The sequence below is a fragment of the Acinonyx jubatus genome, chromosome C2 (genome assembly GCF_027475565.1).
Source record: "Acinonyx jubatus isolate Ajub_Pintada_27869175 chromosome C2, VMU_Ajub_asm_v1.0, whole genome shotgun sequence".
Classification (NCBI taxonomy): domain Eukaryota; kingdom Metazoa; phylum Chordata; class Mammalia; order Carnivora; family Felidae; genus Acinonyx; species Acinonyx jubatus.
In genome coordinates, this window is record NC_069384.1 from 96,903,239 (window position 1) to 96,929,265 (window position 26,027).

The following is a 26,027-nucleotide window of genomic DNA, read 5'->3' on the forward strand; positions in this document are numbered from 1 at the left end:
AATGCAGGTGGGAGGTCCTCCATCGATGGGGGGTGGGATGGTCTCTGGAGAATGGACTACACGTAAAACGTGGCAGGCTCAGTACCAGTCAGGTTAGAACTTTTCTGTTTTAAACCCTTTCCCGTGATTTCAGTGTAGGTAATTACTAAGACCCAAGCAAGAATGGATGATGAGGAACAGAGACACAAGCCTTTTGTAACCGTTCTTGACTGCAGGCCTCCCTATATTCAGAAGGCCCAACCACCGCAAAGGAGAAGAACCTTAACACTACATCACATGCAGAGGTTTGAAGATTATATGGAACTGGACATTTTTGTAACTCTTCTAAGAACGTTTATCACCTGTGAGTGACCAGAAAGTTCCGAAGCCTGCCACGATTTTCCTCCAGACAGCAGCCTACCAAGTACAAAATAAGGTTACTTAATGAGCGGGGCTTGCTTAACGCAGGTGTGTGTGTGTGTGTGTGTGTGTGTGTGTGTGTGTGTGTTGTGAGACAGAGAGAATATCTTTTTAAACATGACCTTGTAGCTGCCCTTTGAATTCAGTGAGTCTGTGTCCTACCTAGGTTTTATCAGTGTGGGTAATTTTTATCTTTTTACATCGAATATCCTTAGTTCAGAAAACTTGCGTTCAAATCTTGTCTTCACACTGGTGCAATAGGCATGAATTTGCAAAAACCCTCAGGAATACTGTGCTCCTGATATAGATGTGGTAAACTTTTGCAGAATTGCCGGTGTCAGTTAAATGCACTCTGCTTCAGCAGAGAGGAAATCCTATCTCTAGAGGTGTCATTGTTTTTACATGTTTCATTTCATTTTGTCACTAATCATGGTTCTGAAAGACAAGCTCTTCAGATTTTTCATTGTACCCTATAACTTGGCATTAGCTTATTTTTTGGCTCTGCTTTGTTTTGCATAACTGTGCATAAGCTAAGCTATTTCTCTAAATATAAGTAAGCTAATGTCTTTCCAATGCTTTTGACAAGTACCAGAATATTGTATACATTATTTTTATGAGTTTAATTTTACGATTGCACCAAAAGTACATTGTAAGAATTCCTTTTTAAAGTAAAAATGTGCTGTACAGAAGTGATCAGAGGTTTTATGCAAAATACCACTATTGATTGGGTCCAGACTGAAGTTGGTTTGCTCTTCCCCCTGTCTGGAATGTTCCTGGCCCTGATTGTCCCATGTCTTCCTCTCTCCCTGCATTCAGGGACTTCCCTGACCATCTAACCTAAATGTGAAATCTTAATTATTTTGTTTCTTTATTCTGCTTTGTTTTTTTCAAAGCACTTGACATATATTTGTATGATTTTATATTGTCTTTCTGCCCCTACTAAATTACAAGTTTGATAGCAGGGGTGCTATGTTTTCTTCACTGCAGTATTTCCAAGGTGTAGAAGAGTGAACTTTCAATAAATATTTGTTAAATTAATGAATGAATGGACAAATGAATGGATACACACTGAAATGATCTGTCCTGGTAATTTGAAGAGCACGTCTGGAAAACAGTCCTGCATAAGAAAATTCTAGTAATATTATATGTCCATTTGAAAGTTGTCATTGTATTAGATTTAACGAAAGGAGTTGGTGAATTTATGCCATGAGCACTTAGATGACAATCACTGTAGCTATACCACGATCACCATTTTTTTAACCATTTATTCAGTGCCAACTGTGGGCCTGGTTTAGTGCTAAAGACTTAATATACATTGTTTCATTTACTCTTCCATACTATACTATGTATGCACTAAGCGTATTATTATTTAATCAATCAAACTGAGTTTTATATCTCACTCAAGGTCACACAACAGGTAAGTTGTGGCAGGACCAGGACTCAAACTCAGGTCTGCCTTAATTTCAAAGTCCAGAATCATAGCCACATCATTGTCTCTTTTTTCTTATCTATGCTAGTTAAGTCTTATACAACTGAATTTGCCAGGGGAAGATATTAGATGTGTTCTTAAATGTGTATTGGCAGACACATTAATGTGGAAAACAGTGGTGCAAATTTAGTATCTTAACCATAATAGTTGAGATTATTACTCCAGTTACAAGATAGATAACACTGTGGATGAGATAGAAGCTTTTACACCAACTGACTGCAGAACCAACCACATATCCTACTTGAAGCATATAAAATAGAGATTAAAAAAAAACTACAGCATATTTAGGAAGCAAAAAATTTCACCACAGGTGACTGGAACAGAAAAGTGTGAGAAGCATGGGTTGATTATCTCTCTCTCCCTCTCTCCCTATATATTTGATTCACACACACCATGGGTCATATATTTGGGTATAAAGAAAGCTCTTGAGCCCTAGATTCTAGTATTGGTTTTACCTATCGTGACCTTTGATAATCAGTTGAACAGAGCACATATGTGGGAGTTCTAAACTGCTTGGGTTATTCTTCTTGGGTCTGCCATTTTCTAGTTTTGTAATTTTGGGTCGTTATTCAAACTTTCTGTGCCTTGATTTTCTTAGGTTTAAGTTGGGCCGTTAAGAGGATGAATTAAATATTACAGATAAAACTCTTAGAAGAGTGGTTTGGAATGTGGCAGGAGCCCTTCCAGCAGAAAGCCTTCAAGGCCTGCTGGGTTTCTCAGCCCTGTCCTTTCTGAGAAGGTCCTTTCCCTGTCCCTGCTCTCCTGCACTCTCTTCTCTCTCCTCTCTTTCTTTTCCTTTCAGTTCCTCTCCCTGCTTCCCACTCGCGTCAGGGCTCCTTTGTGCCCTCTGCTGGTCAATGGCGGCAGGACCAAGTGTTCTGGTTGCTATGGCTACCGAGGCAACGCGGTAACCAAGGAGACCGAGGCGGAAGCTCGGGATAGCTCTAGCAGGCGGTGGTGACGCAGGCGGCTGGGGTCTCCAGGTGGGTCAGCAGGTTGCAGATGACTATGGTGGGCGGGCGGCGGGGCGGAGTGGCGACCGACGGGTCCGCCGGGTGCGGGGAGCATGGCGGGACGGCGGGAAAGTAGACCGGGTTCCGGGTGGGGCTGGGGCGCCGGCCCTGTAGGTGTTTGCTGAGCGCTGCCGTGTGCCTGACACAGTGCCAGGCCCACGGGCCGCAAGACACGGCCTTGGCCTCCGGATGAAACTCTTTTTCTATAAACAAAGAACTTTCCAGCCTGTGAGGTGAACCGAGAGTGAACCCCCAGGCAAGAAAACCGGGGCCTTGTCAATTATACCCCCTCTACAACCTGACCTTTTCAAACGCTACCCTTTTTTTAATTTTTATACTTTGAAGTCAGGGGTGCCTTATGAGAAATTTGGTTCTGTGGCAATCCAGTAGGACATCCCCTTTTGTAGCTTGCTTTCTGCCTGGGTGGCCACAGGCACCCGCTGTATTATAGAAGTCCGTGCTTCCCAAGGTGAGGGGTGGCAGATTCCTAAGAAATCTGAAGCTGTGGGAGTTTTTTTTTTCCTTCTGTCCCCAAATCGGCACTAGAGGTGCTCATATATGGGTTCAGTTATGTATTTTTTTCCTTATAGCCTGACTTTTTAAATCCAGAGTTAGCAAGACTCATTAAAAAGAAGTCGTATATATTTGAGGCTACACAGGATTAAAACTATGCAAACTGTATGCTTATGGAAAATGAAAACAAAAATAAGAACAAAAACCCCACCTTATTTTGTATCACCTTATTTTATAACCTACATAGAGGCCTGCCTGACCTCCCATGATATTTCCAGTTGTATTACACATTTATTTGTAGGTAGCTAAGTCTTTTGTCTATTTCTTTCAAAACACTTCGTACTTCCCACAGTTATTTTATTTGCTTTTTAATTTTTTCCTACTCTTTTCACGTACTATACCTGTTTGGCTCACCTTGTTTTTCAGAGCTTAATCTGATACCTGGCACAGAAGAGGTGTTCCTATATTTGTTGAATGTTCACCAGAGTCTGGTAGGATACATGGAAAAAAGAAAACAAAAAGATTTTGAAGTGGGAAAGAGGGTGTTTGTTTGATTTTTTTTCATAAGATTGTGCAATAAATTCAAAGCAGTAGGAAAAAGCTAAATATTTAAAAGTTAGCATATTATTATTGGCAGTATGTTGTATGTAGGCACTCTTCTAATTGCTGGGGATTCAAAGATCAGTGGCAGGACTGCCCTCAAATATTTGGGATGCTCATGGAAACCACACCTATAAAAGCAAAGCCGAAAAAATAGCACAAGGAAGCATATAATAGCAAATGAGTGTAATACGCATGATGTTCTTACAGAAAGAGAAGTTCACTTTTGATGGAAGAAATCTGCATCGTAGAGGTGGCCTTCCAACCTGGCAATGAATGGAATAAAACTTGGTTAGCAGAAAAGTGGAAAATAAAGCATAATGCTTAGGAAAATTAGAATGCATAATTGAAGCTCTCAAGTACCGAACAGAGTAGATGAGTAATTTTTTTTTTTTCCTTCTGGGTAAGGGGAAAAGTTTTAGAGAAGAAATTTATAACCTTGTATTACATGGAGGCAATCTGAAACCCAAAAGGTTTTCACCGGTGTTTAAAAACATTACTGTAAAATTTAGAAGGTAATCTGATGCCAAACAGTTCTTTCTCTACATTTCCTTTTTAATGACAGGTTAAGAATATGAAAGGGAGAAGAATATGAATGATATGAATTCATCATTTTAAGGATGTAGAACAATTTAGATTTCAAGTCTTAAGAGCTAACAGGACTGGGAATAAAATTGTACTTTCTGGCTTTGTCACCAATCTTTCCTTAATTTTCCCATTTCTAAGATATTCAGAAGAGACCACTTAGGATAATAGTGGATTGTATGAGAATGGGTAGGATAGATAAATATAAAAGAGCTTAGGATTCTGAATTTAATTTATGAATTAAATACTTTCATTGCTATTTGTAATCATATGAAGTTTTCAGTTGATAATAATTGTGTATTGATTTACGTTGTGCCTTTAAAACATTTTTTAAGCTATTGAGGAGTTTATATTAAATCTGACTCAGAGGCTCCTTATGAAAACCGATGAAGTCAGAGAAGCTGTGGTTTGAGAAAAACCTTGATGTTCCCTCATTCCCTTCTCAGGGTAGTTTCTAACGCTGCCCCTTCTCTGAACCCGGAGCTCTCTGGTGGCCCTTAAGGAGCCCGCTGATTTACAGACCATAAATTAGAGTCCTTTTGTTTGATATCCTGCAAATTGGGTGGGGGTGGAATTCTTATCATTTAATACATGGATAAACATGCTCAGAGACCACTCTAACACAAAGGTCCTCTGAAATTAAACCTAGCATCTTTTAACATTACTTATCATTTTTAGTTGACAACTATTTTAAAAAGATACCTTGCCCCTTGAGAGTGAAAGTAAACTTTCTTAATTGCTCTCAAGGGAACCTTCACATATAAGGTAAAAAAAAAAAAATGGGTGCCATGGGCACTATTTAATACCCTGAAGCAGCGTTTATCAGCTGTGTTGGTTGGCTGAAAGGTTAAGTGCAGCTGAGAAGTCAGCACCTGATTTACTTTCATGGCCTGTGCTAGTAGAAAATGGCATATATATTTATTTAGTGGGCCACTAAAGCACAGGACACTATGCCAGGGATCATGTATTATCAGTCTTTTCCTTAGATTTTTAAAAATATTTAAATATATATATATTTAGAATAAGGATACAATTTTTTTAAGAGTTTAAAACTACCATTTTTATTGAAATTCATTTTTATTTAATATTTCTTGCTTGGGTATCTAACTAAGTGCTATGGCAAACATATTAGTCCATCCAAGAGAGTTGGCTTTTGGACCTTAAAATATGTGTCAAAGTAAGGAAAAATTCTTATTTATTGGCTTTTGAATTTTCAAGTCTAAGATGATTTCAGGTCATTAGACTAATCAGCTAATCTTAGATAAGTTTTCAGTTACAAAAACTGTCCTATCTTGAAAACAGTGGTTTCCCAAACCTCCCATTCTGCCAGTGGTGTCATGGCAAATTCTAGAAGACTATGGCAACTCTTGATAAATACTCTGAGTTTCTAGGAGTATAAATCATCATAATTTCCTTGTTTCCATTCTGTGGTAGCCGGCCTTGATGCTTGAGTTGCATTCCCAGGATGAGAACTTATGTAGAAGGAGAATCAAACCATCATGGACAATATTGGGTCATAGTATCTGTACACATGTGGGGAGAAACAGGTTGGGGACAGAAAAATGATGCAGTCTAATAAGTCAGTTAACAAGAACATTTTCCAAATAACTATTAAACCTTTGGTATTTAATTATCAGAAAAAAAAATTGAGTCACCTAAGGACAAGTGGAACTACAAAGTTTGCATAATAGGGAGTTTATCTCTATTTCCCTGATTCCATTAAATGACTAAAGTTTTGTGCTTTGCTATTCTTCCTGCTGACATTATTATCTCCTTGCTGTCCCAAGAAAGGTGACTAATACTCTGTTGGTTTTACGAAAGGAAACAGGCGGGACAGCATGACTCACAATTATAATCTTGCTTTTCTCTTCATACGAGAAAATTGACTTATGTGTGTGACTTGATAAAACATTTAACTGAGAGGGAGCCTTACTAATTGCATTCAATGAAGTGAAATGCCCCCAAATAAGACCATTTATTGGTTAAATCACATTATCAGCTATAAATCTGAATCATCTCATCCTAATGAAATTTACAGACTTTTTTTATTCATTTCAGTCTTCATGTGTATGTTCAGCTTTATGCATACGTACATATACACCTGACCATTGAACGATGTGGGGGATTAGGCACACCAGCACCCCAGTTAAAAAACCACGTATAATTTTTGACTTTATTTTTTGATAATGGTGGCAATGATAACCGTATGAAAGTCTTCTTGAAAAATTTATCACAGTAGACTTAGGGTCCAGCAGTTGGATTTCCAAATAATGCCAAAAAGAGATAGAGACTCTTTGAGTAGGATTATTCCTGAAGTCTTTTTTAAGTGAGACAAAGTTTTTACCTACAAAGAAGGGGTAGAAGATGATGTATCCTCCCTCCGCAAAAGCAAACCAAATCTTAGTTTTCCAGGGGTTATCTTTAGTTTTCTTTGACACTCATTTTAGCTTTGAGAGAGAGGACTTGGTACTTAAGAAATGAGTCCAAGTTAAATGTCCCTCCTAAGTATTTCCTTCTGTTGGAATGTTCCATGGTATTGTCATTGTGTGGCTTTCCCTTTGATTTTGAGTTCTTTGAGGGAAAACACTGTATCTTATTTACTATTGTGATATCAGTACCCATAAACAGGTCAGGAAGGAGTAGCTACATAAATGTTTACTGGGGGTGCCTGGGTGGCTCAGTTGGTTGAACATCCAACTTCAGCTCAGGTCATGATCTCGCGTTTTTGGGAATTTGAGCCCCGTGTCTGGCTCTGTGCTGACAGCTCAGAGCCTGGAGCCTGCTTTGGATTCTGTGTCTCCTTCTCTCTCTGCCCTTCCCCAGCTCTCTTTCTCTCTCTCTCTCAAAAGTGAATACTTAAAAAAAAATTAAAAAAAACCAACAAGTGTTTATTGAAGGCACAAATACACTTAGTCTTATGATGCATCTACTACTTTTCTTACAATATAAAATTATTTTGTATAATTCTATTTGAAATTATCTTCAGAAATAAATTCCTTCAGAATTTTCTCCAAGGTAGTAAAAATCTACCCTTTCAGGGTAGATTTGATTTTTTGGAGGTAGAATAACTTGAAACTAGATTTGAATGAATAAAGTATTCACTCCTGCCAAACAATATATATTTTTTTAATTTTTAATTTTTTAAAATTTACATCCAAATTAGTTAGCATATAGTGCTATAATTTTTAGTTTTAAATGAGCCACAACAAAGTAGATTTGTATGTTTGTTGGGTATATGACAGACTTTGCAGGAGGTTTCAAAGAGGTATTCCAAAAATGTCTTGATCAGTGGTTGCATCATTGAAATTATGATATGGTGTCCCAAAGAAACAAAACTGAAGAATTGCACATTTGATTATGTAGGTTTCCATGTGACAATAACCTTCCATTTGGTTACTCCTATTCTGATGCCTTCTCTCCTTAAGTTTTCGAGCAAAGCTTCTAGACTTATTTTCTGTTTTCCCTCTAAAACTTTCAGTGCCTCTTATTAGCTACATATTGAATTCCAAATGCCTTAACTTGGCATTTAAAGCCACTCATTATTGAGCTGCAGCCTAAATGTCCAAATTTATGCCTACTTTTCCCCTTCCATGTAACCCGAATATCAACCAAATGGAGCCAGTCATTAGTCCCCATTCAAGAGCTGTTCTTTCTCATAGTATGAAGTGTTCATCCAGTCCATATCTTTTTATATAAGCCCCCATTCTCCTCAAAATGCCACTTTAAATGCTAGCCAGCTTGAATTCTCTCTCTCTTCTTATATTATCACATCTGTAAGTTTTATGGACTTTATAATTTCTACCCTATTTTGTGGCTTTTATATGTAGGTCTTATATGCCCTTTTTGACTCTATGCTATTTGAGCCAGTCAGCGGAGCTCCTTGGGCCTTGACTCCATGCCTCTTAACACAGTGCCTTGCATATAGCAGAGCTAAGGAAATATTTATAGGGGTTTTAAGTACATAGGAACACATATAAAAACCAGCAGCATCAAATGGTTTGTCCATTTAAGACTATGGACTCTATGGCAATGGCCCTCATATTTCTTTAAGGGCGTTCAGAATTTGGAAATTTTTATTCGTATAAAAACCTAATGGTTGTGCATGTGATTCAGTAATTCAGCATTACAGACTAAATTATTATAGAACCATGAATAATTGGGATACTCAGGAAATAGGGTGTTCTGAATAATTTAATTTTCTGGTTAACTTGGAGTTAGGCAGAAAATCTTCTTTGTTTCATTTCTTGTTGAAAAATTCTTTCTAAATATGCTAATTTCTGATCTTAGGCAAAGAGCATCATTAAAATTTTCTTTGATGAATGAGGATATTAGAATGCCTCTGGGTAATTATTACATACCTTAATTCTCATTTTATATTACCACATATGAACAAAAAAAGGTTTTGAGTTTGGATTGTATCTCTAAGGTTCTTTTCTTTTTCCTATATTTAGCCTTGTATATTATTTTTGGATGAAAACAAAACCTGATTTATATTTTTATACTCTTCACCATAGAAAGAGACAGAGTATGTACTTGTCTTAATGAGTACATTCTTCACTTTCCTTTTTAATTTTTTTATTTTTTACATTTATTTATTTTTGAGAGACAGAGCACGAGTGGGGGAGGGGCAGAGAGAGAAGGAGACACAGAACTGAAGCAGGCTTCTGGCTCTGAGCAAGTAGCAAGCATTCAGCAGAGCCCAACGCGGGGCTTGAACCCACGAACCATGGGATCATGAACTGAGCCGAAGTCGGACACTTAACCGACTGAGCCACCCAGGAGCCCCACATTCTTCACTTTCAATCGACTATTTCCACAGTCTTTTGCTATATAATTATTGGTAAAATTTTATTTTATTTTATTTTATTATTTTTTTAAGTAGCATCTTAGAATTTTATTTTATTTTATTTTTTTTATTTTTGTTTTCAATATATGAAATTTATTGTCAAATTGGTTTCCATACAACACCCAGTGCTCATCCCAAAAGGTGCCCTCCTCAATACCCATCACCCACCCTCCCCTCCCTCCCACCCCCCATCAACCCTCAGTTCTCAGTTTTTAAGAGTCTCTTATGCTTTGGCTCTCTTCCACTCTAACCTCTTTTTTTTTTTCTTCCCCTCCCCCATGGGTTTCTGTTAAGTTTCTCAGGATCCACATAAGAGTGAAACCATATGGTATCTGTCTTTCTCTGTATGGCTTATTTCACTTAGCATCACACTCTCCAGTTCCATCCACGTTGCTACAAAAGGCCATATTTCATTCTTTCTCATTGCCACGTAGTATTCCATTGTGTATATAAACCACAATTTCTTTATCCATTCATCAATTGATGGACATTTAGGCTCTTTAAATTATTGGTAAAATTTTAATTCCATCATATATGCTATATTTATAACTTCATTAGTATATCAATATTTGTCAAACTTATGATATATTTAGCATATGTGTATTTATTGTTTAGCCTTTGATTCAACTTTTTCCCCTCATAACAATTTCTGTTTTTAAAACCTGTCTGAATTGTATGTAGTTTTGAATTTGTAATTTAACTGCTTTACTCTGACATTATTCTTTTGTCTGCTACTTTTTCAGATGTTTTTGCAAATCACAATAATTTTTAGATAATATCAAGACAGTGAGGGGAAAAAAAAAAGGCAGTAATCATGAACACCAAAGATTTTGTAGTTCTTCCATGGGGGAAACCTGGAAATTCCGTAAAACTAAAATACAAGTAAGTGTATATATATTTATTACTTAAGTAAAAATAATTGCTAACATTTCTGTAATTTAAAGTATTTTTTTTATATGAGGCTGTGTAGAGTTGAACTTAAATTTTTGAGTTCTTTTCTCCATTTGCTTTACATTGGTGCATTTTTATCTATAAGAGAGTAGGTTTGAAATATTTTAAATCCCTAATAGTTTAAAAAATGAGGACTAAAATTATTTCTGCCACAATATCAAAATGAAAAGTGATAAATGAAGTTTGGGTTTATTGACTATTGAAGCAGTCGAACAGAAAGTTACAAATAGTTTTGTGACACTTATTCAGAATTAAAAAGAATCACCCTAAAGAAACTGAAAGACCCTGAAATTTACGGAGACTGTTGGGCTGAGAGACCTTTAAATAGAGAATAGAGGGTACTAACTATCCCTGCACTTCACCTATTAAGGGACAGTATGTTGAATTCATCTTTGTCTTGGAAGGATACTATCTGTCTTGGATTGCCTTGTGAACGCATTCAGCTAGAACCAGGCAATTCTGGTATCTTGGGAATTTTATGACATGGCAGGGGTATGGGAAGTTTCAATATACTGCTTCCCTTTGAGATCATCTAGTGTCACTGGAAATTCCCAAGGCCTTCCTCTCAGAAATCAGTAAGGGTCAGTCAGTCTGGGTTGGGGACAGACTGTCGATTAAAAATTTTTTTTAATGTTTTTATTTTTGAGAGAGAGAGAGAGAGAGAGAGAGAGCAAGATGCGGTGAGGGGAGGGACAGAGAGAGAGGGAGACACAGAATATGAAGCAGGTTCCAGGCTCCAAGCTGTCGGCACAGAGCCTGACGCGGGGCTCAAACTCACGGATGGTGGGATCATGACCTGAACTGAAGTCGGACGCTCAACCAACTGAGTCACCCAAGTGCCCCCAGACTGTCAATTTTTAATCTGTTTTGAGTTCCCTGAATCAGATCAACAGTCCTGTGGTTATTCAGTGTCTTCACACTTTCCTAATTCTTCCTTCACTTTTGAGATAATTGTGTGTAAGAGCATGTGTAAGCTGGAAAATGTTATAAAAATATATGGCAATCTCAGTACAGTTCACCCTTGAACAACAACAAGGATTGGGAACACTAACCCCCTAGCACAGTCAAAAATCCAGAACTTTTGACACCCTCAAAACTTAACAACCAATAGCCTACTCTTGACTAGAGACCTTATGGGTAGTATAAATAGTCAATTAATGCATATTTTGTATGTTATAGGTGTTATATAATGTATTCTTACAAAAAAGTAAGCTAGAGAGAAGAAAATGTTATTAAGAAATTCATAAAGAAGGGAAAAGACAACACCGTACTGTATTTATCAAAAACAATTGTGTGTAAGTGGACCCATGCAGTTCAAACTCCTATTGTTCAGTATCATCTGTATTATTTTTACCATTTTTTGGAGGGAGGGAGAGCAATCCCATTGCTACTATTACCAATTTTCCTTTTTTTGTGTAAAAAGAAAAGGGGACGTACATAATTTGATTATGGTCATATGTTTCAAGTCTGTGTTTATATACTTATAAACCATTCATCCAACAAACATTAATTGCATGTATTCTACACACTGTGATAGGGAATGGTGGACATAAAAGTAAGAAGACACAACCTTTGCTCTCAGGTAGCTTGTGGAGGATGTGAATAGATAGAATCACATTTACAGTATGTTGTGAAGCATGGTATGATGAGAAAGCATAAACTGCTGGGGCAGGGGTGAGGAGGTCACCAAGCTTTGCCTGAAAGATGCAGTTATTTGGGTAGTTACTGGGGAAAACTTGTGCAAAGGCACAGAGGCCACATACTTTGGGAACTTTCAGACACATGCAGCAATTTATGGGACAGAGAACAGATTTGGAGAGAAGGGAAGGATTGTATAGATAGTAAATTAACCTCTATGCCACACTAAGGAGTTTGGAATTTATTTTGGAAGGGAGGGGGAATCACTGTTTCATGGCCTTTAGGGCTTTGATCCACCCATGATCAGCAACCTACAAAAGCTAGGACAGGAACACCCACTCTATGTTAATATCTTTGGAGTTCCCTTTCTTACCCTTTCCTTATTCCAAGCCTCTGCTCATTTGATACTATCTTAATGATTATCTTGACCTTGTCTGACATTTTGGTGTTCTCCAACATTTGTCTTTCTCTTTCCCAGCCCCCAGCTCATTTCAGTAGGTTATTTCTGGCCCTTGCATTTGTTGGGTTGACCTGGTTTCTGCAGGATCAACCTTAGTTTTCCTCAGTGGCCTTACCTGCACCACATGCCCCTCCCCCCCCCACCCCGCTCCACCCCACTCTGTGTCTGAAGCTGTTTCCAGGAGGAACGCATGTCTTATTTCAGACCCATAGCATCCCATCAACTTGAACACTTGGTCAGTAAGCTGGTTTTTTCTTTTTTTTTTTTTTCCAGTCTCATTCCTTTCCTCTACCACAGTGGGGACTTCAAAACATTAAAAGTTTTCTAAGCAAGTGAGTAACACAATCACATTTGTACTCTTCAAACTCTTCCTCTGGAAGCCATGTGAAAAGTGTTGTGGGCCATTGAGACTTTGGGCGGGGAGACCAGCTCAGGTATCAATCCTAAACTATGTCCCCATTCCATTGCAAAGTGATCTAGGCATCATTATCCTCCTGTTTGCCCGAGTAAGAACCCTATGATTGTCTTAGATTCTTTCCTTTCTCTTTCCTGGTGAGTCCCCTGCTTCTGGTCAGTCTCCAAGTCCAGTTAATTCTATTTCCTTAGAGTTGTCAAATGCTCTCATTTTTCTCTCCATTGTCTCTATCCAGTCAGACCAGCATCATCTCTCTATTATTAGGCTTCTTGAAATAGTATCCCAACTGGCGGCCTTGACTTGCCTTTCAGCCTTACACCCTCTAATTTTCCATTCTGTAGTCAGAGTGATCTTTCTAAAATCAATTCTGTTAAAAACCTTTGATGGTTCTCATCACTTACAGAATACAAATCCTCATCATGGCCTACATGGCCCTTCATGATCTGGTCACCCTCCACATCAGCAATTCCATTTCTTACCACTTCCCCCTCCTTCACAGAATGCCTGGTCACGTGGAACCTCTGGTGCCTTGACCCACATATCACCTGTTTCTCCCTGTGCCCACACTTTTCTCTCTTCTTAGAACATTGCTCTCCCCACTTCCCTTTGACTTCCCCAAGGTCCTTTCATCCCTGAGGCTCAGCTCAGACCTCACTTTCTCCAGGAACTGCTCTTGCCATCCCTTCAGCTGGGCATATGCCCTGTGTGTTCGGGTACCTCCAGGTACTTCTCCAGTGACAGCACCATTATAACCATATTTCGTTTACCTTCATGTGTGTCTGTGTTCCTCTCTGTACTGGAATCTCCACTGGGTCTCATATCCTCTCACCTCCTATTACATGTCCTGTCACCACAGTCCTTGTTTGTACTAAGGGCTGAAGTACTCCTTGTGGAATGGATAAAGTGAAAATAGTGCCTCTCCATCAGTATCTTTACCAGCTTCTCTGAACCCACTGGCAGAGTGGTTTGCCTCCTTTAACCTTCCATGTACCTCTCTGGATTGTGTCCGCTTTGGTGCTTGCTTTTTGGTGACTGTTTATATAAGTTAGTGGCCTTTTCTCATTTCCATTATTCTTATTTTGATTGCTTGTCATTGAATCCTTGGGGACGCACTATACTTGATTATAGTCAAACACTGATGTAATAACAATGAAAGAGATTTAAACTCAGATAGATAATAAAAGCTAGAGAACTAGGTTGGCATAGACCTATTGAACACAGTGACTAATACTGACAAGAGACCAGAACTGTAAAATGAAGAAAATGGCTTGTGTCAAATGTTCGATGAGCTTCAGGTATTATTATCAAAATCTCTTGCACAAGAATCTGTAAGGGGGCTCTCGTCTGTCCTCAAAAAGTTCTTTTTTTACTGCTTTCTTTCAGAGGAAACAATAGGTGAGACTTGGCCCAGTTCACATTCAATCCCTTTAATGTAATAGCTCCTGTACAGAGGCCCTCAATGGGTGCTTTCTCCCTAATAGGCCCTAAACAGGCTCTGCTTTCTCCCTTTCTTTTTCTTTCTTTCTTTCTTTCTTTCTTTCTTTCTTTCTTTCTTTCTTTCTTTCTTTCTCTCTCTCTCTCTCTCTCTCTCTCTCTCTCTCTCTCTCTCTCATTCTCTTTCTTGCTTTCTTTGTATTATACAACATAGAGGTAGAAATTTATTGAAGGTTTCTAAGATGATCAGGTCAGCAAAAATGTGTATTCTGTAGAGAAAAGATTAGATACTTTAAACAGTATTCTTCCAACTACTTGAATTCTTTAGAGGAAAGACAGTATGAAAATTAGAAAATGTTTTGTCTTTTGCTTTCTATTTATATAGTATAAATATTTGTGCATATACGAAGACAGAGTTCATATGGAAAGTGAATTATGATTTGAAATCTCTCGCAGTGTAATAGGAAAAACAAAAATCTGACATTTGAAGAGTTACATACCTTAAGGAGAATGTTAATGGGAGGCAAATGCTAACTTTAGAAACTGTATTTCACAGAATGCAAAGGAAGTAATTAGGATACTCCATCACTTATTTACTATTCATAATTTTAATTAAGGGCAAAAGATTATATAAAATTATTTTGCCTTGTTTTTGTTTGTTTCCCACAAATGAACATTCTGTGTTTAACTAATACTCAGAAATGCTCAGGAACTGAGGATGGAGAAGATACAGTTAGAGTTGGAGAACCAACAAATGGAAAAGAAACTACAGGAATTCCAATCAATTTGGAGCAGAGAAAAGGAAGAAAGAGGGTAAGTGACATTTTTAGGGGATTTGAGAGGAATAAACTGAGTTGTGTAAGGAAATATTTCATATATCCTTGTCATTTCAACAAAGATCTGCCTTGAATGAATGATTTCTGGCTTTTCCTGTTGAACAAATAGTATCAAATTTCTCCTACTTTTTCTATTTGTGTCCTTTATAGAAGGCATGCTGCTTTTTAAAATTACCATTACTTGTGTTTGTTTTTTTGTTTTTGTTTTTGTTTTGTTGTTTGAATGTTCTTTGGTCTTACACTTTCTTATTTCTCTTCTTACATGACTCTTCTGAACCATTTGTAGCCTGAGATGTTTAGCACAGCAACACAGCCTTTACTGTCATAAAAGTGCCATCCGTAGGAGATCACCAGTTTATGTTTAAGGTCATTTTTATTTATGAAAAACTTTTGGGAGGCAGGAGTTTACATGTTCGTATATAAGAATCATTCAAACCCTCAAGTGTGTTTAAAATATTTTTAGATGAATGTGCTTTAGCTGAAATTTTATTAATGAGCACTCTCCAATATTGTGCTTTATATCTGTGCTCATCGTACTGAGAATTGTCCTTTATTACACAAATAATAAATCTATATGACACAAATCAAACAGAATTGATAGTTTTGTAATGGAAATGATATCTTCTTTGCTCTGGGCTACTCCCAGCCCATTTGTAGCACTGCTTTTAATAATTAAGGTTTTTTTTCCCCACCACAAATATCTTATCTTTGTATAAGCATATATGTATATATATGTGCGTGTGTGTATGAATGTGTGTGTGTATATCTGACTTGTCATTTATGTTTGTACAAGTGAGGTTATCTATAAAATGACTCATACTCTATTTTTTTTACTTAATATATCTTAGTGCTGTTGCCACATCAGAACACAAGTGATCTCATTCTTTTAATGGCTATGTAATATTTCTCTGCATATTTTTGACATCTTTATTTAAATATTCCCTATTTTATAATTATAAATGCTGCCATGAATATGCTTCTATATATATATTTTGCTTACATATGCAAGAGTATCAAAGGATTAAATTCTTACCTGTGTAATTTTAGATCAAAGTATATATGCAGTTTAGATCTTGGTAGATATTGGAGAAATTGTCTTTCAAATAGGCTTCAAAAATGTATAACTTTTTCCTACAGAGAATGACAGTTCATGTCTCATGTGCTTTGGCTGGTACTAAATATTGCCAGGCTTTTTGTATATTAAATTTGCTTTGTTTGGTGCTCCAAGGGATGATCATCAAATATCTATGAAATATCTTCTGAACCATTAAAGAAAATTCAGAATTTACTATATCTCCAGTAGTATTTATCTTTAAAGTATGACTCTTTGGAAAATACTCATGACACATACATACACTCCCTCTAATAACCAGAACATTGATTTAATCAAGCATCTCAATGTCATATGTCATCCCAGGTGACAAAGTATATTGTATATTTTGTTGCTGTTATTATAATGATCCGATGAGCTTAGTTTGCACTTCTCAATGGATAATGAAATATCTGTGAATCAGAGTTCCTGAAATCAGACTCGAGTGTGTTTTCATTAGCTGGGGATGTTTTTAAAAATGTTCTGAAGCTTGATGGAGTTTTCATAAGAGTTAAGTGTTTTTCTAAGGCCACAAAGATAATAAATGTTATAGCCAGAATGAGAACCTGCCACTCATTGGTCAGGAAGATAGAAGTTCAGTGTTCTGACCTTGACTTTATTATTTATTGTCTCTGTGACCTTGGCCAAGTTTTGTCTCATTATTTTTTAAGTGAGAATTGGATTTCTGCCCTGTTGACTTCAAAAAATTCTGTGAGACTCAAAAGTGCTTTGAAAGCCATCAGCTAAACAGTTCGCCTTCTTTGCCTTCTCTTTACCTTTCAGTGTGGGAGCTGATCTGTAGTCTTAAATACGGGATTCATCACTTAGTACATCTGCTGTTTTCGGTATTGTTTTGCTTCCTTTTCCTCTTTATACCTGTGGACCCTTAGCTTTTAAAACTGCATGGCAATCTGCAAAATTTCCTATAAATCAGTAAAGGTATCGTTAGTCATTGTAAATGTCTAAAAAATGAAATTCTTCATCTGTGTTTGGACATTTTACTTTTATTCATTTCTTCTCAAAAGTTCCAAATATGGTAGAGCCATATTTTAGAATTACCAAGGCTATCGTGGCATTATTGATATTTCATTTTCCTTTTGTGGTGATCTGTTACATGTTAATGACTGAATTTCATTTCTTCAAACAGGGAAAATATATTTGTTTTCATTAAAAGGAGAAATGTATTTAGTAATTACATTTTGTCCTCTATTTATATATACTGAAGGTCAAGTGGATATCACTGGAAATCTGGGCAAGTGGGAAAATTGAGTAATCAATCACACATAATGTCACAAAGTAAAGGAAATATTATTAAGGTAAGAAAATGCCATTTGATTCTCAGGGAATTTACCAAGTAAAGAGATAGAAATTAATTTTTAGATCTTGTATTCCCTTCCATACTTAAGAACCCACTAATCTTATTTTAACAACTTCACATATTATTGGATTGTGATTAATTTTTATGGGTTAATATGTAGCTTTCATTATTCAGATATATTTGTTTCTCATCTACAAGTTGATTTTAAAAAATTCATATTGAGTAGCATTTTTCTAAACTGAATTTTTTTCATGCAGTTCAGTTTTGGTTTCAAGTATGTGAAATACAACTATGTGGTTTTATATTAAAGTGAAAGCTAGGTTATTTGATGTAACGAAGGACAGACTTTTTTCCTGCCTTTTTATTAGATCACATTTGTTTCATGTGTTTATGTTCTACTTGAATAATAATTATTATTCATATACTGTTGATTCCATGTGTGGAGATACCTGAGGAAAGGCTGCCTTCAGGTTTCCCAGATGTAGAATTCCTTTTTCTTAACTGTGTGTCGTAAAATATAACATTAGATTATATGTAAGGTTAAAATCAGATGAGTGACTTTATGTAGGGAAAGCTGTTTTGTTTCTGGATTGTTTAGCACAAGATCCGTGACTTTGTAAGTTTTAGCTTATATACTCCTCTTTATTTTTAATATACCTGATATCCAACTTTCTTTGGGCCAGTTGGCATCTACAAACATCTTACTTGGTGCTTCTAACGTTTTTGGCTTCAAAAAAGCATTTTGTTCTTTACTGTCATTCTCTTACTGAGATATGTTTCTTTAATTTTTGGATTAAAAGTTTTATAGTCCACTTCCCATTTTTCATTATCTTTCTGAGATAGCATTCCATGTTTCAGATATTATTGAACTATAACATATTAAAAATGCTGACTTTGTGATTATTGACTTATTTATTCAATAACATTTGTTAAGTGCCTCCTTTGTCATATAGTGCATTATCCTTGTTCACAAGGAGATCCTTATCCAATGTGAAAGATAATGTGCATATGAAAATATTTATAGATTAAGTCAGTATGTAATTTTTGTATATAATTTTGATTAAATATATCAATATTTAGTATATGGACCATCTGTGCTTGGGAAAAAATACTTTAGTTCTACAAATATTTGAGAGTCTCCTAGATGTCTTTGTAAGGAAAAAATGATGAATAAATCATAATGCCAGTCCCCACAAACCTCATAATTGAGTCAAAAGATGTGGAAACATGGGGTTTGGAGAGCTGTAGAAGGTGGGTGTAGAAAGTGAGAATGGGCAGGAGGGAAGGTCTTGAATACCAGAGTTAGGAGTCTTGACGTTTTCACTGTGGGAATGGAATTCCTGGACAGTTTTTGAGCAGGAGGATAGTTAAGATTAAGGTAATGACTTAAGGTGCCTGATCTTGTTTAAATATGGAGTGCATTTGGAGTTTATAAATACAGAGTATAGAACAAATGATATCAAAACTGTTTTGATCATGTCCACATAAATCAAGAATGTATTTTGAGCATGGACTTTTCTATACATGAACTTTTTATTTGTTTATGAATAGAATTTATTTATATACATAATAGTTTACTAATATATCATGTGCATTGTGAGACAAAATATAGACATTAGTTAAGGATGACATAAACATAAATAGAAATTCTCTTCTACTTTCTGGATTTTTCTTGAGCTCCCTCAAACATGCATACATGCTACTTTGGAGGCCACTACTATAGAGGCCAATGGACTATTTAGAAGACTATTAAAAGAATCTAAAGGTCAAATGAGAAGAGTCTGTATTCGAATATAGCAAAAGTAAAATGAATAAAACTATGGAACCAAAAAAGCAATGAGAAAGAAAAGGAGGAATTCAAATGTATAAGTGATATTCCAGGCTGGATTGACTAGGAAGTAGAGTAAAGTAGGAGGTTGGAAAACAGTTTGGGATTTAGAGATCCCTCCCTCTCTCCCTCCTTCTTTCTTCCCTCCTTTCTTTCCTTTGTCCATTCTTTCTTTCTTTCCTTCCTTCTTCTCCTTCTTTTCCCAGCTTTATTGAGGTATAATTAAGATAATTTAAAATGTACAACATGATGATTTGATGTATGTATATATTGTGGAAAGATTTCACCCATAAGGTTAATTAACACGTCCATCACCTCACCTGTTTAAATCTCTTTTGTTGTTGTTGTTGAGGACATTTAAGTTCTGCCTAGCAATTTTGAAGATTTAGGATTTTGTTTGAATTCTCATGTGTTAGTTGAAGCCAAGGGAGTAAATGTGCTTCTTAAGAACTTATAAAAAGGAGAAGAAAGGTATAAAGGATAAAGCTCAGAAAGGGCATGTGGGAAGGATAAAGCTCAAGGAATATGGAGGTAAAAGAGAACTTTAATATTTATTCACTATTTTATACCAGTCAACAGTTTAGCTGCTTTTCCTGTTTTATCTCATTAAGTGCTTGTATCACTCTTAAGAGGCAGTTGTTATTTTTCCAATTCCACAGATGAAGTAATTTAACATCAAAGAAGTTAACTTGCTCAAGGTCAAGTGTCAGGGCCAAGATTTGGAATGTAGGCTTTCGTGCTGGTTCTAAGTTAATTTGCCAGCTCTCCAGTAAAGGGAGCCTGAGAAGCGGAAGAATGGTAGCAGTAGAATCAAAGTAATGTGATTTCATAAAAAAACGAAGGTAAAGGAGGGTGCTTTTAGAAAGTATGGAGATGTCAACATTGTTCTATACGTTGTGTGGTGAGAAAAGTTTTGACTGTGATTTTAGACCAGTGTTTCTCAAAAGGGGACAGATTTGTCCCCGAGGAGATGTTTGGCAATGTCTGGAGACATTTTTTTTATCACCACCAAGAGAGTTTTTGGTTTGTGGTTTTTGGTTAATGATAGGTAGTAGCTACAGGCCAGGGGTGCTGCTATTCACCCTATAATACCCTGGGCAGCCCCCCAACAAAGAATTATTTGTCCTAAAATGTCAATGGTATCAAGGTCAAGAAATCCTGTGTTAGTCTATATAGATTAAGATCCTGACTCATTTCATTAGCTCTATGATTTTAGGCAAGTCACTGAACTTTTCTGAGCTCCTGTTACCATATTTGTAAACATATATAACAATACTTGCTACTTCATAGAGTTTTAAGCAATGTTGAAGTTATCTGTCTGAAACCAATTGTAACATTGGCTGAAGATCACACTAAAAAATGTTTATGGAGAATGAAAATTAAAAAAAAAACCCACTGATTTGATATTTGGGTTATTAGATGGAAAAATACATTTCAAGCAGTTAAAAAAAGAAAGGTGGGTGATAATGAGTAAAGACAAATGTTGCACTGAGAATGAGAACAGAGCGCCACCTCTCAAGGATTTAACAGGATCAAGGAAAGACTTTATTACAGATGACCTTTGAACAACACAGATTTGAACAGTGCAGGTCCATTTGTATGCAGATTTTTTCAATAAATGTAGGTACAGTACTTAAATGTATTTTTTCTACGTTATGACTTTCTTAATGACATTTTCTTTTCTCTAGCTTACTTTATTGTAAGAACACAGTATATAATATAATAGCATACAAAATAGGTGCTAATTGACTGTTTATGTTATCTGTAAAACTTTCAATTAACAGTAGGCTATTAGTAGTTAAGTTTGGGGGGAATCAAAAAATCGTGCCCCAACCCCCATATTGTTCAAGAGTCAACTGTGTATTGTTTTCCAGAATCACAGAGATGTAGCCAGTTTGTAGTTGAGGGATGGACTCACTAGTGGAGGAAAGATTGAAGATGCAAGAGAGAGAGGTGCCAATTGCTGGAGGTTAGTCTTTGAAGAGACAGCTCATTAAGGAGACCTTAACCAATGGAAAGAGAACACATTTTATCTGATAAAAAAGATGGAAGAGAAAATAGGTGGCAGTAAAGGTAAATTTTTAGAGATTGCATTTGACAAGAGGTAAGGCAGGAAGCTGTGGAAAGATTTTAATGGGAAGATCTCAACATTCTTAGTAAATTTGAAGGCAAGATCATCTGCTCACAATAAGGAAGGGAAGTGGGGTAAATGTGAGTCTTTTGGAAAGAAGAAAGTTTGACATAGGCACTGTGGGAATCATGATTGAGATTTAACATGAAATGAGTTAGTAGACTGCTGAAGAGCCATAAGAGCATGGATTTGTGGGGGATCCAGTCAGGATTATTTCATCACAATGGTTGGTAGATATGGGAGGTCTAAGAGGAAGAAGGTAAGGTGATCATGGTTAGCACTGAGAAACTCTGAGTTTTGGGCTTTTAAAGGTGTGACCATTCAGATTGCTGCTTAGGTTTAAGGTTTGGTCATAATGGTCAGGTGGCTGAAGAGGGACTCAGATGGTCAGAGTAGTCAGCATATTGGAGGGTTTTGAACATCAGGATGTCAGGTGAACATGAACATTGAATTCTTCACGATCATCACCCAGAACTGTGATGGAGAGAAATACTGAGCAGATTGCTGAAGTTACGGTGGAGGAGGATCCTGGATGTTGATAAAGACAATAAACGAATGGCGAGGAGCTTCAGTAGAGGCAACTTTGCTGAATGGTGAGATCAGAGCAATATTCTGGAAGCAGCACTGAGGAGCAAACAGGGAGAAAAATTTTCTTCTCTCCTGATGAGTGAGAGGGAGTAGAAATGGAATTAAGTTCCTCTGGAGAGTTCTCTGGAAAAAAGTTGTGTCTGAGGAAAGATGGGTCCGGTTAACGTGAACTTTTGCAAGAGATGTTTTTAGGAAGGGTTTAAAACATAAGACAAATGGCTATTTAATAAGGGCTCTATGCAATGGCAGGATGGAAGGACAAGCAATAGAAAATGGCAATGTTTAAGTAGCTAATTAGATTACAAATGAGAATATTTGATAAGGTGGCTCATGGGAAGAGTGTGGGACCAGCATGGCAGATTAGGACCTTGGTGGGTGTTTGGAGGCATTTGTCAATGCCAAGGAGGCTGATGGTGACAGCATAGCCTGAGTCTGATGGCCCAGGTGATATGTCTGTGTGGTACTGCCACTAAACTGCCCTGTACCCTAATGGTACCCCTTCAGCATCTACTGGTGGAGGCATAAGTGGTGAATACCACATCAGTATATTGGATTCCTGATGTTTTGAATATACACGTATGTGCATATACATATATACATACATGTATGTATGCACGTGTATATACATATGGATGTGTGTGCGTTATGTGTGTATCCCAGGTCCAGCCCTACTCTATCCTCAACTCTTTCCCAAACAGATAAAAATCAGACTTAGGAGGAAATTCTATTTGCCTCAAAATAGCAGCTAGCAGTTTGTTCACTGAAATATTTTTATGCAGTTTGAATCATTTGGAGTAAATATGGCCATGTTTATAGAGCAGAAAAATATTCATAATAATAAAAACAAATTATAAAATTTCCCTAATAATGGATTCAATTTGCTTTGGCATCTCCATTCTGCCCAGGTAGTCTATAACCATATTGATCATGTTGCAATTCAGACATACCACTAAGGTAATAATATTGGCCAATTTTGCTATGAAAAATGAGATTAAATTATCTGTAACTTGTATAACATTTCCAGTTTAGAAGTAAAAGTGTGATTCACATAGAAATTGATTATTTCAGTCCTGTTTTCTTTTCTGCTATGTTTGGTACATAGCATCTGAGCAGCCACTTAAAGAATGTGAACAAAAAAATGCCCTTTCGAGGCAAAACCACTAGATTCACTGAGAATAATTATGCCTGAATTTTCAAAGATGACTGCAGTTGGTACAGCCATCGACATAGAGGCAGCCGTTGTTCTCATATTCTCATGGACAAAGTGGGCAATTGAGCATGCAAATTGCAAATTGAAAACTAGGCATGAATTGCCAGTGTCTGTATCAGTGTGCAGCATTCCTCCATGCTCGTTTGTGTACTTTGAATGTTGTTTTTCAATAAGACCAAGGCAAGTACGTACACTTGGTGAGTCTGTTTTATGTCTTAAAATCTTAAGATCCAAGGATTTTAAGTGACTCTTTGAAACACGTAAAGCGAACCTTATTTACTCAATATTTTGGCTACATCTTAGGAAAGTCAGGGATCACAGCGAATATGTTGAAGGTTAAATCTGTGATGCTTAAACATGTGGTTCTCTGAATTAGACAAATAAGATAATATTGGCTTCTGCAGTTATGTAAGCAGAGCAGCTCAGTGAGAATTCAGTTTAGATTTGGTCTACACAAATATTAGACTGTGTATGTTTCAGAAAGGTACCGAAATAGAAAAGGCTTACTGAACCTTTACAATATTTGAATATTAGTGCTTTTCTAAAATAATATCGTGATGATATATAAGGATTTTTGTTTAAAACATAATATGACATGTTTTAAAAAATGGTTTATATATTTCCAACATTGGGAGAGAGAGAGCATGTGCACACAGATGTGAGGGAGAGGCAGAGAGAGAGGGAAAAAGAGAATCCCAAGCAGGATCCACGCTATCAGCACAGAGCCTGATGCAGGCATTAATCCCATGAACTGTGAGATCATGACCTGAGCCAAAACCAACAGTCAACCGACTGAGCCACCAAGGCACCCCTTGAATTTTCTGTTAATTAAAAGTTCTATATATGCTTTAATAGTGATATTCTATTAAGATTGTATTATTCTTTCAAAATGTTTGCTTCACTCAAGATGCACTAGAATGTTATGGCTTTCTAATATTTCTAATAATAGTAACTTAAACTTTCTTTGAATAAGAGATTGTATCCCTGACAAATAATATGTATTTCATTAATTTAGCTTTCTGCTGGAAAAGTGAAATTAAAATTACTAAAGGAGCAACTTCAAGGTAAACAGTTTACCACTGTATTATTAGATGCTAAAGATAGAATTTATTTTTTTACATTTGGATTGCATAGAAAATTAAAGTGCTAGAATTGCTCATGCAGTATAAAGATTCTAAACACCAAAATGATCAGTCTTTATTTTTGATATTCAAATTCATTTTGTTTTCTGGGGGGGCAGCCTTACTTTATGTCAAAAAATATTAGAATATGAATATAAGAAGAACGTTTTTCAGTGGTGAGGACTTTGATAGCACTGTTTCTTAAACTTATATAATTTTATTAATTTTTTTAACGTTTATTTATTTTTGAAGGAGAGAGATACAGAGCGTGAGTGGGGGAGGGTGGAGAGAGAGGGAGACACAGAATCTGAAGCAGGCTCCAGACTCTGAGCTGTCAGCACAGAGCTCCACGTGGGGCTCGAACTCACAAACAGCGAGATCATGACCTGAGCTGAAGTCGGATGCTTAACTGACTGAGCCACCCAGGCGCCCCAAACTTATATAATTTTTTAACCGGGAAGATATTTTAGCAATGTAAGACTATAAATTGAAATTTCATCCTGGGAATGTAAAAGACTATTGAAAATGGCTTTATATTTTAATGAATTAGTGCACAATAGCAAAACCCAAAAATCTAGTTGAATTCTCAGTAATTCCAAAAGGAAATTTTTTTTAATAGAGGATAAGTACATTTAACTTGAATGGTTAAGATAGTTTGGCAGAACAGGTTCTAAAAATATATATAACATTTATTATAGAAGTTGTTCTGTATGAGGTTCATTTAGTTTGATCTGAAAATGGGACAGGATGCCATAGGGATTCTATCAAGAGCGTAGTTTTTAACGTTCTGTAATTTCACGTGTCCAGTTCAGGTGAGTTTTAAATAGAATGGGTGTGGGCAGAAATGTGGGGCTCCGTGGTCACAGGGGGCTGGGAGGGGAAATGTGGCCTTCCCAGTTTCCTGGAAAGAGTGGACTTGGCTACATACCATTGTTATTGGGCAATTAATACTGACATAACGTTTGAGAATTTAGAAATGTGCACAATTTCGGTACTTCATGGTGCACAACTTCATTACATTCATAAAACTGAATATCATATTTTGATATGATTGGCCTGACCTTTTTTTTTTTTCTCTTCCAGAGCCAGTGAAACAACCACTTAATCATAAAATGGCCAGTTCTTCTGAAAGTGAAAAATCCAAGATAAAAGGGAAGGTTTGTGGACAGTGTGAGAACAAGGCTGCTGTGCTGGTATGTGCACTGCAATAACATAGGGGCGCATAACGTTCACATGGCCTCATTCACCTCTCCCAAGCCAGCCTGCTTCTGTAAGCCAGATGCTTTTCCTTGGCTACCGTTGCTAAGGGGGAAGTGTGCATGCTGCCCCATCCGGCCAGCACCTGTCCAGAGAGCTGTATCTCACCTTCTCATTCCCGTTTAAGGATAACTCCTAATTCTTGTCCCCTCTCTCTAAGGTCACACCCAGCAGCACACAAATATGCTACAGTACTTTCCAAACCAAAAATACAACAAAAATTCTTCTTTGACCCCCATATCGCCCTCTGCACCCTTATTAGCAAAACTTCTGAAGCGTTGTCTACACTTGCCCTCACCATGTTC

General features: G+C 36.8%; 1 protein-coding gene across 5 annotated transcripts in view; it reads left to right on the forward strand.

The window, feature by feature from the left end:
• Positions 1-2,796: 2,796 nt before the first annotated feature.
• Positions 2,797-26,027, forward strand: part of ZBBX (zinc finger B-box domain containing) — a 119,226-nt gene continuing 95,995 nt past the window's right edge. For 2 of the 5 annotated variants that reach the window (XR_008297836.1, XM_027061485.2), the window contains exons 1-7: positions 2,799-2,871; positions 4,225-4,305; positions 10,189-10,327; positions 15,043-15,156; positions 17,495-17,585; positions 24,360-24,408; positions 25,549-25,658. Coding sequence is in view for 2 of the 5 variants with exons in the window: in XM_027061485.2 (XP_026917286.2) it covers positions 10,260-10,327; positions 15,043-15,156; positions 17,495-17,585; positions 24,360-24,408; positions 25,549-25,658 (432 nt within the window). In the remaining 3 variants the exon portion in view is untranslated. Of the gene's footprint in view, positions 2,872-3,075; positions 3,371-4,224; positions 4,306-10,188; positions 10,328-15,042; positions 15,157-17,494; positions 17,586-21,772; positions 22,140-24,359; positions 24,409-25,548; positions 25,659-26,027 lie in introns of those variants that run through there. The other 3 variants (XM_053221237.1, XR_008297837.1, XR_008297838.1) reach the window with 3 other exon arrangements.